The 17543-nt window shown below is 39.6% G+C and overlaps 1 protein-coding gene across 6 annotated transcripts in view; it reads left to right on the top strand.

The window, feature by feature from the left end:
- The window catches only part of Tle4 (TLE family member 4, transcriptional corepressor), a 150083-nt gene extending 134180 nt beyond the window's left edge, over positions 1-15903 (top strand). For all 6 annotated transcript variants that reach the window (XM_048331938.1, XM_048331913.1, XM_048331904.1 and 3 more), the window contains 6 exons: positions 7359-7608; positions 9001-9248; positions 10364-10511; positions 10926-11076; positions 12043-12119; positions 14164-15903. In XM_048331938.1, coding sequence (XP_048187895.1) covers positions 7359-7608; positions 9001-9248; positions 10364-10511; positions 10926-11076; positions 12043-12119; positions 14164-14271 — 982 coding nt within the window. In that variant the 3' untranslated portion in view covers positions 14272-15903. The remainder of the gene's footprint in view (positions 1-7358; positions 7609-9000; positions 9249-10363; positions 10512-10925; positions 11077-12042; positions 12120-14163) is intronic.
- The last annotated feature ends 1640 nt before the right edge of the window (positions 15904-17543 follow it).

Raw genomic sequence — 17543 nt, 5'->3', positions numbered from 1 at the left:
CTTTAACTTCCCTTTGCTTGTTACCTATTAATACATACTAAGGAACTTTGTTGCCTTTCTCATGTTTCCTGTGTGGTTTTTTGTTCTATCTGTGTTGCCTGACCCCCCTCTGTGTTCAGCATGCCTGACTGTCCCTCCTTTTCTTCGCTGTTCTCCATATGCTGAGCAAAAACATCTTGATTGTTTTTTCTGTAACTGACTTCACTACAAACTCTACCCTAAACTTCCCCATTGCAGTGAACAATACTGGCTCCATAGACAACTTGCTCAGTAAATATTTGACTGACTAATAAGAGAAACAAGGCAAATTAGACTTTGAGTTCCTTGAGAGTTGAAGGTATAAATATCAATTACCATAAAATGCTGTGTACCTGTGTGTGGTTTGCAAATAGTTGTTGACTGACTGGCAAGTTTTGTTGACCAAGAACCCTGATGTATTTGAAGGTGAGAGTTTGATCTATTTCAAACAGTGACTAAGTAACAAGGTCATGGGATTAATCAAATAACAATTCAAATACCTAAAATCCCATCTGAACAGATGAGTGAGCCAGAGTGGCTCCAAGAGGGTACAGTACATGTGCATGTGTTGATCACCAGAAGTTGCACCAGAACTGGAGTATAACCATTTGAGTGAGGATTCTTGTCTCAGTTGCTGCTGCTTTGAGGCCATAAGGAAGATGATACCTGTGTTAGGTATATTTAAAGTGGTGGCAGTCTTGATTTAGAGATAGGCCCGTTTGAGCTATCATAAAATCATAGTTGATCTGACCTAGGCTGCTTCTGAGGTTTAAGTTAGGCGTTCCTCCTCCTTCAAGCTTGTCTCTTGGCCTACACAATTTTAAAGATATATTTGAGAAGGTTGATGGATTGAAATATTAACTTTGTGAGTTTCATTTGACTCATCTGTACCATATGACACCGTCTGAACAAGGAGGATGGATGATAAATACCCTGGTAATAGAGCTATATTTACTGCCATGTTATGTATGTAGTAGTTGTTTAGTTGCTCACAGCTTCATTTCCTGGTCAGCTTTTAAAGTGTTCATGTAGTAGAAGGAACTGCATGTGGTAGGAAACAGAGTAATGAGTAGTAAAGATTGGGTTCAGTATTTGTATCCCATATTTTCTGTTGTTATTATGTTTTTATGCCACAGGACCAACATAACTGAATTCACATAATTTTTGTTGTATGTGTGTACTGGTACTGGGACTTGAACACAGGGCTTTAAACTCACACTTGACTTAAATTTCACTCACATTTGGTACTCGGCAGTTGAGCCATATTTTTACTTCTAACTATTGGCTGGTTAATTAGTGAGAAAAGTCTCTCGGGTTTGTATGCCCAAATTAGCCCCAAACCAAGATTCTCCAGTCTCAGCCTCCTGAGTAGCTAGGATTATAGACATGATTCACAGGCACCTGGCAGAGATAATGTATACTTATTATAGATTTTCATAGCAAAGATGAATATAACGATTATGTGGCTCTCCAGATCATAAAATATAGAATTGTGAAACTTGGCCTTATGTATATTTTTTAACGTGTTAGGTTAGAATATTAAATAGACTAAATCACCCAAAGGCCTCCCCCTATTGCATGCACTCAAAGTAACTGCCTTTCCCTGGAAAGACATATAAAAATTGCACAACTCTGTTCTAATTATTTTTACAAAAAAATTGCTAGATATTATCAGAGTTATGATTAAGTGTGTATTCCACACTCATAAAATAGCATTTATTTGATAATTTACTTTCAGTCCTCTTGTCTATTCAGGCAATTGGAAGGACTGCATAATTTAACTTCAGTATATACCAGAAATGGATTTTTACACTCATCTGCTACTTAAATTTAAGATTAGTATAAATAGGGTAATAGGGTAAATCTATTTGATTAAAGTGATGGTACTAATTGTATTATGGAATATGACATGCAAATGCAGGAAAAACAAAAGACCTTAGCTTTATGGGTTTCCAACCACAGTTTCAGAAATTGTTTACTTTTATAGAGTAATACTTTTTTTAATGGTAATAATCCTTGATATATAATAAAATCCTACAACTGCTCTGGTTGTTCATATGCTACATAGTGTCCAATTTCCTTTTTACTTCATAGATTCAAATTTATAAATGTGAATTTAAGGATTAGTGCTAGTTTGTGGGAGATTGAGAACTTGAAGATGTTGCAAGTCAGAGAGAGATGAATACAACATAAGGGAATTACAGCTTTTTAAAAGGAGGATAATGAGAGAGAGGTTAGAAGTCCAAGGACTTTTCTTTAAATATGTTTCCTCATAAGATAACAACCCTCCCCCTCCAAAAAATAACCACTTCAATGCACATATTTTTTAAGTTACAAACTATAAATGTCAAGTCCTTTGTGCAACTACTTAAAGATAATTAAATAAATTTTTAAAGGTGCAAATTGTGTTTACCTAGACAGTTTGAAATACAGTTCTATCAGAAAGTCCAAATTAGTAGTTTTTCTCAGCTGTCCTGTTCTTTTCACCTAGCCAGTGTACTCTTGTAGCTTCATTTTTCTGTAACTCTATTTGTGCTTATATATGTACACATGAGCTGTTTCCTGGGAGGAAAATGTACATCACTATTTGTCTCCCTGTACCATCTGCTTCCAACCCTGTTGCTAGTTTGGGATGGACATATCAACCAGGCATCCTATGTGTTTTTTATACTTTATATTCATTATAATCAATAAATACTGTCACATATTAGGTCTTAACCAGTTTTACTCTTTTTGTCTTTTTTTTTATGTAACTCATAATACCGTTTCACTTCCTGATTCTTAGAAACTCAATCCTTATTGGCTCCTTTCTCTCTCTTTAAGTCTACAGAAGTTTATATCCATTGCTACTGCTAGTTTGTCATCATTGGCCTTGCTTACTTCAAGTCCCTCAGCACTCTCCTCTAGGTAATTAGTATAATTATTTCTTATTCCTTCTTACTAACACAAATTAATCAGCCTTCCATCACTCTGACAGAATGCTGAGATATAAAGAACTTACAAGGTGGAAAGGTTTATTTTGGCTCTCAGATTTAAAAAGTTCACTCCATGCTGTTTGTCTCCCCTATTCTTGAGTTGGAAGCAAAACGGTCCATCATAATGGGAGATGTGTGGGGACACTGCTCGCCTCCTAGACACTGGAAGACAATGCAAAAGATAGGAAATGATCAGGCATTCTCTTCAATGTCACACTTCAGTGAACTTACTTCTTCTACTAGGTCCAGCTTTCTAAAGATTCTACCATCTCTAGTTGAAGAAGGTGAATCCCAGGCCTTCAACTCCTGGGACCTTGGGGGCAGTCAAGATCTAAGTTGTAGAACTCTCCCCACTTCTTGCTACTGAATTTATTTTTTGAATGGCTTTGCCCCCAGAATCTGCCTGCGAAGTTCTCATGCCGGCATTCTGACTACCCATTTTTATAGCATATGGTAAGATATTATACCTACTATATTTTTTTGGTTCTGGCCAGCTTCTACAAACACTTTGTGTAGAGTCTTTGTTGAATATAGGAATTTTTGGATTAAAACCAATCCAGGAATTTTCCAGATCATTCCACCCCATCCTTTTGGAGTCCTTTTATTCTGTGATTCTGCTCACTCAGAATGTTTTATCATTGTCACCCCTGTGTGAAATTTTTTTCATTTAAAACCCATCCCTATTCTCATATATCTCCCATAAGACCTATTGGAGCCAAGTATGCTGGATCATACCTGTAATACCAGCTACTCAAGAGGCAGAGATCAGGAGGATCATGGTTCAAAGCTAACTGGCCAAAAATTAGCAAGACCCTCATTTTAACAAAAACAGGCATTTGGGGTGGGTGCCAATCATGTAGTCAAGACATCTTGTATTACCTAATTTTCTACTTAGCATAACAGTTCTTCTATCACAGTATAGGTTGCACTTAACTACATATTGAGCTCTTCAGTTAGAAAGAGAATAGTCCGAGTCTCGTACTTTATGCTAGTTTAAAGGGTGTTCACTGAGTTCAGCGCCTGAAGCCCATACCTCTAATTCTAGCTATTCAGGAGATTGAGATCTGGAAGACTTCATTTCAAGGCCAAGCTGCATAGAAAAGGTTCTCTAAACTTCATCTCCCAAATAACCAGTAAAAAGCAAGCTTAGAAGTATGGCTGAGGGCTGGGAATATGGCCTAGTGGCAAGAGTGCTTGCCCAGCACCACATATATGGAAAACGGCCACTGTGGCTCAGGTGGCAGAGTGCTAGCCTTGAGAGGGAAGAAGCCAGGGACAGTGCTCAGGCCCTGAGTCCAAGGCCCAGGACTGGCCAAAAAAAAAAAAAAAGAAGTATGGCTGAGTAAACACAGGGACATGAGTTCAAAACATAGCACCCTTCTCCCCCCAAAAGAGCTTGTTGAAATGTATTAATGTAGTACTACTTGAGTTTTAGTTTTTCCAGATATCATACATGTACAGATAGCAGGCAGAGAGAGCCAGCCACATTATGTCCTTTGTGCAATTAATGAGTCTCTTGAAGTTTATTTGAATCCTCCTAAAGGGAGTGGTAGGAACATACTGGGTGCTCACCAAGTGGTTAAGCTGAAAACTACCCTATTGATGACCTTGGAAGAAAGTATGTGTCTGATTTCTTGACTATTTAAATTCTCAAGGCTCTTTAAAACCCATTTAGTGATTCTACTGGGGAGAAAGATATATCTGCTGAAAGAAATCACCATTAAGAATGTGTAACACCATCTGAACTTGGAATAACCTTCCTTCCCTTCCTTTAAGATTTAGTCTTCATGACCTTCCTAATTGCTAAATCAATTAGCCTTTTTCTGGGTCATCATTTCTCAGAATCTCAGCCTTGCTTCTCAAACATTATTGCCTTACTGCCTTCTCCCACTTACCTGAAATGAAACCTAGTTCATTCCTGAGATCACCCCTTCATCTGCTAAGGGAAGGGCGACTTCATTTTTCTTACATCTCCCAACACACAGGGCATGTGGTAGAAATGGCTGAAAATACCTTGCCACTCTCTACCCTATTCATCAATTTATTCTGGAACTGAACTTCTCTACCTTATATGTGCTATTTGAACTTGCCCCTCTTCCAACTTACTAGAGAGTTTTCCCCCTAATTTTTTAAGGACTTGACACAGGCATAGATTCTTCCTCTACTCAGAGCCATTGTCAGTCTGATAATTTCATCCTGTTTCTTGAGCCATTTCATTGCTAATGAACATCTGCCCTACAAGTTCCCAGTACAAATAGACTCACAAAGGAGAGATGGGCAATAGCTCCCTGCCTGCTTATCCTCTTTTGTCCTCTTCTCACCTGCCAGAAGCGTTGTTTGAAAACATTAGCTGAGTCAAATCTTTAGTGGTTTCTCATTCTACTTAGACATATCTTTTCAGTTCATTAGAATCCTTATTAACATGGCTTTTATTTTCTTCAGCTTCATGTCTTGATATTCTCTTGAGTTGTATACTCAGGCCTTCTTGCCTAGTTTTACGTCAAGGCCTTTGCATTTGCTATTTGTTCTACCTGATACATCCCTGGTAATGCGCAAGGTCTGCATCATTCTGTCCCATCTCAGTTCATATGCCTTGCTGCCTTCATGGAGAGAGAACCCACGCAACTATATGCCCTTGACTCTTTATTATCAAAGAGAGAGAAAGAGAGAGTGGCAAACCTTAAGATTACCTATTTATCTGCCTTTACCTGTTTTCCCTTCTAAGATGTAGGCTTATATTAGAATAAGAGATTGTCTCGTTCACCTCTGATTCCTTAGACCTGATAATATCTGGCATGTATAAGGCAGATAATAAACATAAGCTAAGTACTTAACAAACATGCTCCATTGCTCTGACTTTCATTCACATTTGCCATGTTCTTCCCCCTCCTCATACTGAGATCCTCTGAAGACCATGGTACCTCTATTCTTCATAGCACTGACTGACAGTTTCAGTTGTGTAGGTATGCATCACACCAGTGAATGTTCTCTCTGCACTGCCTCTCATTGATGGCTGTAACATCAGGCAGAGGGTGTGTGGGCTTCTTTCTTGCCCATTTCTTGGCATACTCAGCTTTCCTTGCCACCTTGAGATGTTTTTATGGTCAGCTGAGTCCCTAGGTTTTGTGCTCTAGAGTGTTCTTTCTTCTCAGGTCATATATCAGTATGTCTGCAAGTCCTGTTAATTTGACCCAAGAAATACTTTGTATTCATTGTCTTCCTAGCTTCCCATCTCCTCCTTCCTCAGCAAATGTGGCATGCACTTCCTTCAGAGAAAGTGGTGCTGTGGATAAAGTGGTAGAGCTCTAGCTTGAACTGAAGAGCTTATTAGCAACAGCACTCAGGCCCAGAGTTCAAGCCCCATGACCAACAACAACAACAACAACAACAAAAATTAGTGTTTACAGAAAAAGTAAGAACCTTCTACTGCCTGGCACTCAAATCGTATACAGCCATAGGCAAAGTTCATCATGCCAGAAAGATTCAGGTTGCTGAGGAACACCCTCAGTAACACCCTAGGTTTTGAAGACACGAAATGCCTGTAGATTTTTGCATCAAGGAACCATGAAATGTTTTACTTTGATGCTAAAGTTCCCCGTGGTTTAATCCAGTCTCCTATCCTTTGTGCACCCACAGGTGCTTTCCCTGGGAAATGATGTAACATAAATTCCAAAATGAGCTATAGCCCAAGAAGTAGTAAGATGCTGCTGTGTTGAGGAAGGTGCTGTAACTTCATCTGCAGTGTAGAACCCAATGCTTCACAAGGGTGTGAACTGGAGATAGAGGTGCCATAGATACACAAACATGGGCCTTTGAGACTGACACAGGATACTCCCAGAATCTCATTCCATTTGTATTTGCTATACTTTGTCATTCTCAAGTCTATTCAAGATAATAAAATGAGGCTTTAATAAGGCTTTTATAGTTGTTGGGTTTTTGTTAGACATTTGCCATTTCAACAACCCTTTACTTCTTAGAGCTTCATAATTGTAGCTTACAGATGTCATTAGTAAGTCACTTCATTGGAATGAATCAATATAGGCAAAATCTGCTCAAAGGCCTCAGAATCACACAAATAGCAATAGCATGCCCTTAAAAAAATAACTACTCTACTTGACATTAATTACCTTAATTTAGTTCAGTGTAAGATATGGGTACCTTTATCTCCCTTCTAGAAATTAGAACTAAGGTTCATAGATAGTAGCTGCAAATGTTACAGTCCGCATGAGATCTGATTATGGATCTAGCTGTGGCATTTCCTGCTTTACTAGGTAAATATGAGTACTGAGAGCATATTCTCTTTCATTTCATGCAGTAAATAGTAACATCTTTCATGTTTCCCTCTTTCTCTCCTCCCTGCCTTAGAGCATACTCCTTCCACGTCAGTGCAGAAGGCCAGATGCAGCCTGTCCCCTTCCCCCCTGATGCCCTCATTGGACCCGGAATCCCACGACATGCTCGTCAGATCAACACCCTCAACCACGGGGAGGTGGTATGTGCGGTGACCATCAGCAACCCCACGAGGCACGTGTACACGGGCGGCAAGGGCTGCGTCAAGGTCTGGGACATCAGCCACCCTGGCAACAAGAGCCCCGTCTCCCAGCTGGACTGTCTGGTGAGCAAGCATGAATGGCTAAGTCTTAGGTTTCACTCAGGAAACAGGAAGGTGTGTAAAGTGCCTGTGTGTGCTGTGCTACAGTAGTGATCCCAAGTGGGAAGCTGGGTGGGTCTTCTTTTGGTTCCTTGAAGCCAGAACAGTCCAGTTTTTTGTGTGGCACAATGCACCTGTAATAGTTTACATTAACCATGTCCCCAAAAGGAAATAGTAAAACTACTTGTCTTCCTATGTGAGAAAGGTTTTAGAAAACTAAGAGTTTACATGTGGTTTCTATGAAAGTGTTCCTGCAGATGTTCTCCTGCAAAGTACTAAATACTTCTTGTAACAGACACTAGAAACCCCCTTAAGCTGATACAACTGGCATTTGTCCTTGAGTTGCCTAGGAATTTTAGCCTGGTTTTCATCATTTGCATGTACCACAAGAATTTTTGCTGCTGACTTTAACATAATTAAATGTACATGAGGTTCCTCCCCTTTCTTTCTCTGTCTTTCTCTTCTTCTCTATCCTCATCTCTCATCTCTCTCTCTCTCTCTTTTCTTGGTACCTCTCATAGGGCTTGAACTCAAGTTCTGGAAGCTGTCCCTGAGCTTTTTTTGCTCAAGGCTAGCTTTTTACCACTTGAACAACAGCTCCATTTCCAGTTTTTTGTTGGTTTTAGTTTGTTTGTTTTGGTGGTGGTTAATTAGAGATGAGAGTCTCATAGACGCCCCTGCCTTGGCTGACTTTGAATCATGATCCTCAGATCTCAACCTTCTGAGTAGCTGGGAATAAAGGCATGAGCCAGGGTACCTGACTCAAGATAACCTTATGAAGAGAGAAGAGGTTTTTATTTTTATTTTTTCTCACTTAATTGTAGAGATTGGGTCTTCCTTCTAGTTGATACCACTTCACTGAACCCCACGATACCTTGTAATACTGTATTAGAGAACTGGGCATGAAAATAGGAGCAGACAGCCAGGTGTCTTGAACCTTGACCACTTTCTTGGCTATAGTAATAGGACCCTTGTGCTGCAGCAAAACAAACCAGGGATCCATGTTTAGATATTGCACAGATGTGAGAGTCCCTGCCTTACATAGTCTGCTTGTAGATCTTTCTGTGCAAATGACACAAGCATTTGGTTAATTTGGTGGTGTTGGGAGTGGGTCTAGATCCTTCCATTCTGATGCTAATTAAGATTAAATATCTCAGTGCCAAACTGGGAAGATCAAGTTTAAGTACTTCCTTAATTTCATGTAATTTCTAGCATTAATCTACTTTATCATTGTCATAAGTATAAATGGCTCATTAAACCGGGAGGGAACACAATACTTTTATGGATTTCTGCTCTCATGTTAATGCTGTTTTTCTTTCCCCATGAGTAATCTCTTGATGGTTTTTGTCTCTACAGAACAGGGATAACTACATCCGTTCCTGCAGATTGCTCCCTGATGGTCGAACCCTAATTGTTGGAGGAGAAGCCAGTACCCTATCCATTTGGGACTTGGCGGCTCCCACCCCACGCATCAAGGCAGAGCTGACATCCTCAGCTCCTGCCTGCTATGCCCTGGCCATCAGCCCTGACTCCAAGGTCTGCTTTTCCTGCTGTAGCGACGGCAACATCGCCGTTTGGGACCTGCACAACCAGACACTGGTGAGGTAGGTGAGCAGGGTCCATTTCCGCTGATTTTCCCACATCGTGTTATAGTGCTCTGTATGGGAATTGTGTTTCTAAGTCGAGGGAATGCAATTCATCTTACTAAAAATGGTTAAGAACAGATCCATTTTAAGATGTTGCCAATGAATTACTGATGTAAAAATCTGGTTGCCGCACTATTTATACTTCATAAAATGAAGAGGGGTGTTTTCCTCTTATTCCTAGCACACACTAAACATCATCCATTCACAATATTAAAATGGAGGTCAGTTTGCATAATTAATGTACATAAGGTTCCCATGACCCCAAGAGCTCATTAGACATCTATAATTCGCCACCTGTGCTTGCTCACAAACCATTCTTGTCCACAGATACTGATTGAGAGGCCTCATCATGCATGGTGCCATCTTACATAGCTAGGTTGTATATCTGAGAAGTCACTCTTATCAAATCTCTGGTTGTGTAGCATTTACCAAGGGTCCAGGCATTGCTCGGTGCTGCTCTCTCAGCAGTTGTCTAGGTTATCTATAGTTTAATATTTAAGAACATTTAGACATAACTGTGGTGCTTCTTTAGAGATGCTATGGAATAGATTCAGTATTGAAAGTTAAAACCATAAAAACAGTCCTGACTATCAACACTTAAGAGATTGGCAAGAGATCATCAAGAAAGAAGTCAGGTCAGCTGAAAGATATGGTGGTTTGTAATCAACCCTGCCAGGCAAGGTGAGCATGTAAACAGAAGAGGTCTTTGTGGTCTCCATCTTATTTTTGAAGAGCTGAGTTCCAAAAATGAAATAATTGTCAGTGTGTTTGCTGTGGGGTAAAATTCATTTGAGTAGCTACTTGACCTCCTTTCCTTGATGTCCCAGGTACATGTTACCCAGAAATGATTTCTATATCAGCAGATCACATTGAGTGTCCTTCCATGTGCCTTTCTTTAGAGGCTGGCCTTTCATCTTGCAACCCCACCTACAGAATACATACATTTGGGTATTATTTTTAGTGATTAGAGAACATAAAACTGGGATCTCTAAAACCTGTGTTGGGATCAGTTACCAAGGAAATACAAATTGACTTCAACTGAAAACTAACTTTTAAAGGGGTCTGTCTTTCAGGCAGTTCCAGGGCCATACAGACGGAGCCAGCTGTATTGACATTTCTAATGATGGCACTAAACTCTGGACGGGTGGTTTGGACAACACGGTCAGGTCCTGGGACCTGCGCGAGGGGCGGCAGCTACAGCAGCACGACTTCACTTCACAGGTATGGTTGTATGCCTTCTGTTTAGAAGTTTCATACTGGTTTGGTTCTAATACTGGGGTTTAAACTTGGGGCCTCTTACTTGTTAGGCAGGTATTCTGTCACTGGAGTCATACTTCTATCCTTGTTTTTTTCTAATTATTTTAGAGATAGAATCCAGGGAACTTCGCTGCGCAGGCTTGTCTCAAACCACACTCCTCCAGATTGCAGACTCTTGGTTAGCTACAATTAGGATTAGGTACCCAGTGAAGATATATTAAGAAATGGAACTTTTGACTAAGTCACTTTGGTGTCATTCATGTGACTTGAGTTTTCTGTACAGTTCAGATTCTTAATAGCACCCCCATGGAGACTGAACCCCCCTGGTGAAAATGCAAGTATGTCCACTGTAGGCACCACCATCTGTTCTAATCCTAGATCTTTTCCCTGGGCTACTGCCCAACTGGAGAGTGGCTCGCAGTGGGGATGGAGAACAGTAATGTGGAAGTGCTGCATGTCACCAAGCCAGACAAATACCAGTTACATCTTCACGAGAGCTGTGTGCTGTCACTCAAGTTTGCCCACTGTGGTAAGCAAGCCCCTTTTGCTCCTATTCTTTCTATTCGTATTTCCTTTAATTTATTTATTGTCAAAGTGATGTACAGAAGGATTACAGTTTCATACGTAAGGCTCAGTGAGTACATTTCTTATCAAACTTGTTACCTCCTCCCTCATTTTTCTCCCACCTTCCCTCCTTCTCAAATCCCCCTCCCCCAGTTGGAATTGTACAGTTGGTTTACAGCATATTATCTTGTAAGTATTGCTGTTGCATTGGTTCACCTTTTATCCTTTGTCTCTCCATTTTGATGTTCCCCTTCCCTTCCCTAGTTCCAGTAAAAATATACAATACCCAGAGTACCAAAATCAGTTACTGTGACATCAGGGGTAAAAGCATTGAAAAGAAATTTTACATCATACATTGAAAATAACAACAACAATGATAAACCACTTATTTCCATAACTTGGAGTTCATTTCGCTTAGCATCATCTTATGTGATCATACATACATAGCTATTGAGCTGTTGTAATCTTCTGCTAGGACTATCTAAGCATATACTAATCATTACCAATGAGTGTAACCATTGAGTCTATATTTCTTTGCGTCTGGCTCACTTCATTTAGTATGATTTTTTTCCAAGTCTTTTGTCCATCTGCTGTCAACCCAGAATTGTTCCTTCTGTCCCCTCCTGTTGATTCATTCCAAGTTGGGTTCTTCACTTTATTAATACATTCCTCTTGAGAACCATATTACTCCCTCAATCCTATTTGCTTCTCAAAAGCAGTGTGATTTTTCTGGCATCAGTCTGCTCTACCCTGATCACAAATATAAATGTTTCATTAATCCGGAAGGATGGGCTTTACTTTTTACTTTTGAAGTGAAAGACATTCTTATTTGTTGGGGTTTTTTTTTAATGGATTTAGTAATTTGTTGTTCTTTAAAGTAACTCCAAGTGTCTCACAAAGTAACACAAACATTACCACCCTTTGTTCCTAGGCAAGTGGTTTGTAAGCACTGGGAAGGACAACCTTCTGAATGCTTGGAGGACACCTTATGGGGCCAGTATATTCCAGGTAATACCTAACTTGCTTTGTATGCTTACTGAAGGCAGTGGTTCCGCCATGTTGTCTCTGTGCCCCTGCTTGGATGAACAGTGCACTTGGGTGTGGTGGAAGGCTGCAGCCAGTGCATCCCAGTGTGCAGAGAGGAAACTGCCTGAGGGAGATGAGGCAGCATGGCCTCCAGCTGCAGATGTGCCTGCCGCACTGGTTCTGCACGGTACAGAGGAGGCTTTAGGCTTGTGTGAAATTGCATTCTGTGTTAAAACCTCAAGCACTTTGCTTAAATACTCATTACCATGAGCTGTTCTTGGTTATTTTTTTCCCAAAGAGGACTGTTACAGAGAAGTTGTTAATCACAGATTAATTGGTGTGTGTGTGTGTGTATGTGTGTGTGTGTATATACTTTTTCTTCCTATTGACCCAATGAAATTTTGTCTATTTTTTTCTGAAAGTATTTATCAAAGAATCAAATTATAGATATGGTAAAAACCACATGCATGCATGTGCACACACACACACACACACACACACATACTCACACACACACACAGTCTCTCCATCTCCACTACAACTTGTATGAGAATTTTACAGGCAAGTGAAATCTTTTTTTAAATCTCTTGTATTTCCAATGTTATTATCCAGTGAGCTGTTTTTTTTTGGAGATAACGTAGCATAGTCGCTACTTTATTTGACCAATTGTTGTTATTAATTCATCACAAAATAGATTGAATTAAATCCAAATATACTTCTGTAGAGAGTGAAAATATCTGCAGAATAGTCACTAGGACAAAAATAGATGGCTGTTCTGTCATGATGCTTACTTACAGTTTAATACAGCAGTTTTCCTATTGTAAATCACAGCCTATCATAGAGAGTTCCAGATAGCTTTTAAATCCAATAATGGAGTTTGAACTCAAGGCCTCAAGCTCACTTGGCTTGATTACTCATCTGGTGCTTTACCACCTGAGCTATGCCTCCGGCCTGGATTTTTGCTGGATAATTTGGAGTCGCATAGACTCTTCTGCCTGGACTGGCATAGGACATTGATTCTTCAGATCTCAGCCCTAAATAGCTGTGACTGTAGATGTGCATGCACTCCCAAGCACTCAGCCCCACCATAATTTTTTAAAGAAATGAAATTGAAAATATTTGAGTGTGTCTTATAGTAAGCATATTATATCTTGTAATATATTAGATTATAAATTCAAACTATTACCAGTTTCAATTTTTAAAGGAAGTTTGAGGATATGTTAGCAAGTGCATGTCATACATTTGTTCTTAAATTTTAAAAGTATTTTTCAGAGTCCTGGTATAAATCCTGCAGGGTTTTTGTTATTGTTGTAAAATTTTCTTTCTATTTGATGGGCATAGTTGAGATGAAACAGCATTGAACTTTTTCTTGAATACTGTACAAATCACTTACGTATAGTACATTTCTTTCCAACTACTTAACCCCACCCCCTGTAAATTTGCATTACATTTATACTCTTGGAGTATTTTCACATTCTGTATCCCAAAACAACAACTAAAATGGTCTATGGTGTTTTGAATGCTGTTTCCCACATATTACCTTCCTTGAATGCTGTGACCTTCCTGTGGGGTGTGAGGACAGGCTAATGACCATTCTTTGTGGCCTTTGAGAGAAGTAGAGGCTCAGACAGGACAGTGATGAGCGATGTGTGTGCTACTGTGCAGTACACCTAGACCAAGCCTTCAGCAGCAGTGGTGGTTTCCCATATCCCTAACACCCTACTCTGCCCTAGAGGATGGGCCTTTAAGCCAGGCCTGGCCTCATTGGCTGCAGTGGTGCTCATGTTGCCAGCCTGCTGGTGTCCCCAGGGCAGGCTCCTGGAGGCTAAGCTGCTGAGCTAGCTCCCAGCATTGATCCCATGGTGCAGTGCTACCAGATTTAGAAATGCTTGTGCCTTTCTTCTCCGCTGGAGGCTCCTGTGTTCTCCATGCCACCTGTCTGTTCCCGAGCCCTCCAGTCCTGCATCTCAGTACTTGTCAGCTTTTCTTTCTATATTTCACCTGTTTTTATTATGTTTCCTTCCAGTCCAAAGAATCCTCATCGGTGCTTAGCTGCGACATCTCTGTGGATGACAAATACATTGTTACTGGCTCTGGGGACAAGAAGGCCACGGTTTATGAAGTTATTTATTAAGGACAAATCTTCATGCAAACTGGACTCCTTGTAGCACTTTGCTCTCCCATCCCTTTTTTTTTTTGGTTGTTGTTGAAACCACCCACCCCCACACCCGCATCTAAAACCAAGGATTTCCAAATATTCATTGCAGTTGTGGAACTTTATTCTTCTCTTTAACCCCATTCCCTCCTTGCTATTGAATTGTGAATACTCATTAAGAACCTGTGATACCAAATCTTCAGCTATCTACTTGGAAGAACATGGAATAAGCATACTTAACAGTGAATGGAATCTTCAATTATGTATTATATCTGTAATATATTTATTTTGTTTAAAGAAGGCTTTCTAACAATGACTGACTAAATAAAGCTGTCTGCTCCTACATTGATAATGAAGGTGCATTGTATTTGATACCCCTCCCCCCTTTTTTTTTGCTAAAGGAGGGGAAAGGAAGGTTTAAAAATAACTGATTTTAAAAAATGTCACTAAATGTAGACTATTGACTGTATAGAGAAGTGAAATGTATAATTACACATGGAAGCAATATGTTGCTGTATTGTTATTAAGGATTTTGTTTTTGTTTTTTCTACTTCTGAAGACGTTCAGAAATTTGGCTGAACGATTTAAATTTGACCAGCCAAGTATATTCATTTGAGCCTATTTTGGACAACTTTAACAAATATATCTCTAACTTTAGATTATACTCGATAAAAGTAATTGGATTTTGTTTTTTTCTCTTTTTATTTTTTGACCTGTTGACAAGTGTCTTTGTAATATGTTTTTAATTCCCTTTTTTATTGTATTATAGACAGACGAACAAATTAAATTGGGCCTCAAAGAGAGAACATAATCCCTTCTGGTTATTTTTTTGACACATTATTTTGCAAAGGGAGTTGTGTATCTTTGGGCAGTTTTGTTCTGAGAAATTATGGGCTATTTTGTAGCATGCTCTTAGGGAGCTGCACCAATAGGGAAAGGACTCCCGCCGCTGGGCAAGTCAAGTCTTTTACTAAACGAGGACCACAGGGGAGGGTTTGCAGAGACCTCCCTCTGAAAGATACAAAAGAGCAGAGCATGACTCTCCTGGGATGAGGACTTGCTTTCTTACCTCCGGTTCTTTCCATGTCTTAGTTGGATGGCCCTGAAATGGACACAGGCTGTGCCATTGTGCCAGAAACATTGTGTTTTCTTTTATGTTGTTGTTGTTGCTGTTAAACTATAATATGTGACTCCTTTTTTATTATTATGTTTTGTTTGAATGCTTTAAAGAAATCTTTTAAGTCTGTGGATCTGCTGATGTACAGTGCCTTTGCTGCTATGGATCAAAATCAAAAGAACCGTGTAGATAAACTTTATTGTATAAGTAGAAAATGACTTAATTTCATACTAGACATGGATGGATGCTGCAAGTTGAAATGGACTTGTCCATTGACGTTCCTAATGTGGTAGCAGAAAAAACAAAATGGTGTCTTAAGTGCTTAGTGTTTGATGTCATTAACAGTTTCGTAAAACTCTACAGTGTAGAAAGATTTTGATACTAAACTGTGCATTGTACATAGTTCTAATGCATTGTATTGACCACCAGTGCTTCTATAATAGTAGATTGTTTGTGCATTCAGACTTTTAAGCATTAAACATAAATAACTTCTAGTATGCTTATTTTTCTAATTCTTTGTTTTTACTGGCTTTAGTTTATTACCTTTGGCTATGCCATTCCTCTATATAAAAAATTATTAGTTATATTCATGGTAGGTTGGTGTTAAATAGCCTGGGTTTTATATAGTTAGTTTTGCTTATTTCTACTTCTTATGAGGTAAGCTAGAAAGGACAAGAGATTTAAAAAAAATCATCAGCTAGGTTACTCTCTGATATTTTTAAGATCTCTATTTGTAAAACTACTGTTCTGTCTCCTGGTGCTTGACAGGCAGAAATCAGGAAGATTGTGGTTTGAGATCAGCCCTGGTACAAAGTTAGACTTTATCTCAACCAATAAAGCAGGGTGTGGCAGTGTATATACTTGCCATGCTTGCTACACAGAAGGCATAGGTAGGAGGATCATTCTTCCAGTAAAAATGTGAGCGATTATTCCAAAATTAAAGCATAAAGGGCTGGGGACATGGTTTCAAGTAACCGTGAATATCAAACCTTAATACAACCAAAAAGGAAAAAGTACGTTATTATTTATGGACAGGTTGCCACACTCCTCTTGAAAACCTTCCTCTTAGGGTTATACTGTTCAGTCTATTAATTAGTGGCTATTCAAATATAGTTATGAAAACTAAAACTAGAAATCTAGTTCATCAGCTACATTTCAAGTGCTGAAGAACCTTGTGGCTAAAGGCTGTTGTACTAGACTGCACAGATTTGTGGAAGACTTCTCTCACTTGCTCAACATTCTGTAGGACCAGTAGTGCTTTCAGAGTTTGCCCTGCATACCACTGCCCTCTACGTGGTATGGGAAGCCTTTCTGTTAACACATTGATGTCTTTGGAAGCACTAGACCTTGGGGAGCAATTGAGGTTTTATAATACAGCCAAACAGGAGCTTAAAAGAATTTCAAGTTCTGAGACATAAAAGTCTGACTTTTTTAAAATTTAATTTTATTGTCAAGGTGATGCACTTGGGGGTTACAGTTACATATGCAAGGTAGTGAGTATATTTCTTGTCAAACTTGTTATCCTCTCCCTCATATACCTCCCACTTTCCCTCTCCCCTACCCCCCAAAGTTATACAGTTAATTTCCAACATATTGTTTTGTATCGCTGTTGCATTGGTTTACCCTTTGTACTTTGTCTCACCATTTTGACGTCCCCCTTCCCTAATTCAGATAAACGTATATATAAACCAAGGGTACCAAAATCAAATACAGGTGGTTCTCTTCACAGGTGGAGCTCTCAGCAGGATGGCGCTGTTTCTATTAGGCTGAAGGAGGAAGGATGTTGTTGAATTTCATCTCCTGCTTAGAGGGCCCAGGAGCTCAGATTTTCCACAGCTTGTTTCCTATGTGGGTTCCAAACATGTGGAGAGCCAAAAGGAAAAGCAGATACTCCTCGGGGTTCTCTTCTAAGAGCTTTTTTCTTTCTTCATGTGGGACATGTGTGCACCGACCCCTTTCCCCAGCCTGTACAATAGTCTCTGCTGCCTAGCAATTGACATGGTAGTGAACACAGAAATCTCAGTTCTCTCCATTTTTGAGATATCCCTTCGCCAATGTGTGTGTATCTTTACTAAGACGTTTCAAAAAGACAATATTGCTTTGGAGTAAAACATGACTAACACAAAGTGTATTA

The sequence above is a fragment of the Perognathus longimembris genome, chromosome 1 (assembly GCF_023159225.1).
Source record: "Perognathus longimembris pacificus isolate PPM17 chromosome 1, ASM2315922v1, whole genome shotgun sequence".
Taxonomy (NCBI): domain Eukaryota; kingdom Metazoa; phylum Chordata; class Mammalia; order Rodentia; family Heteromyidae; genus Perognathus; species Perognathus longimembris.
The sequence above is the reverse complement of the archived record's forward strand: the minus strand, read 5'-3'. Positions and strand labels throughout refer to the sequence as shown.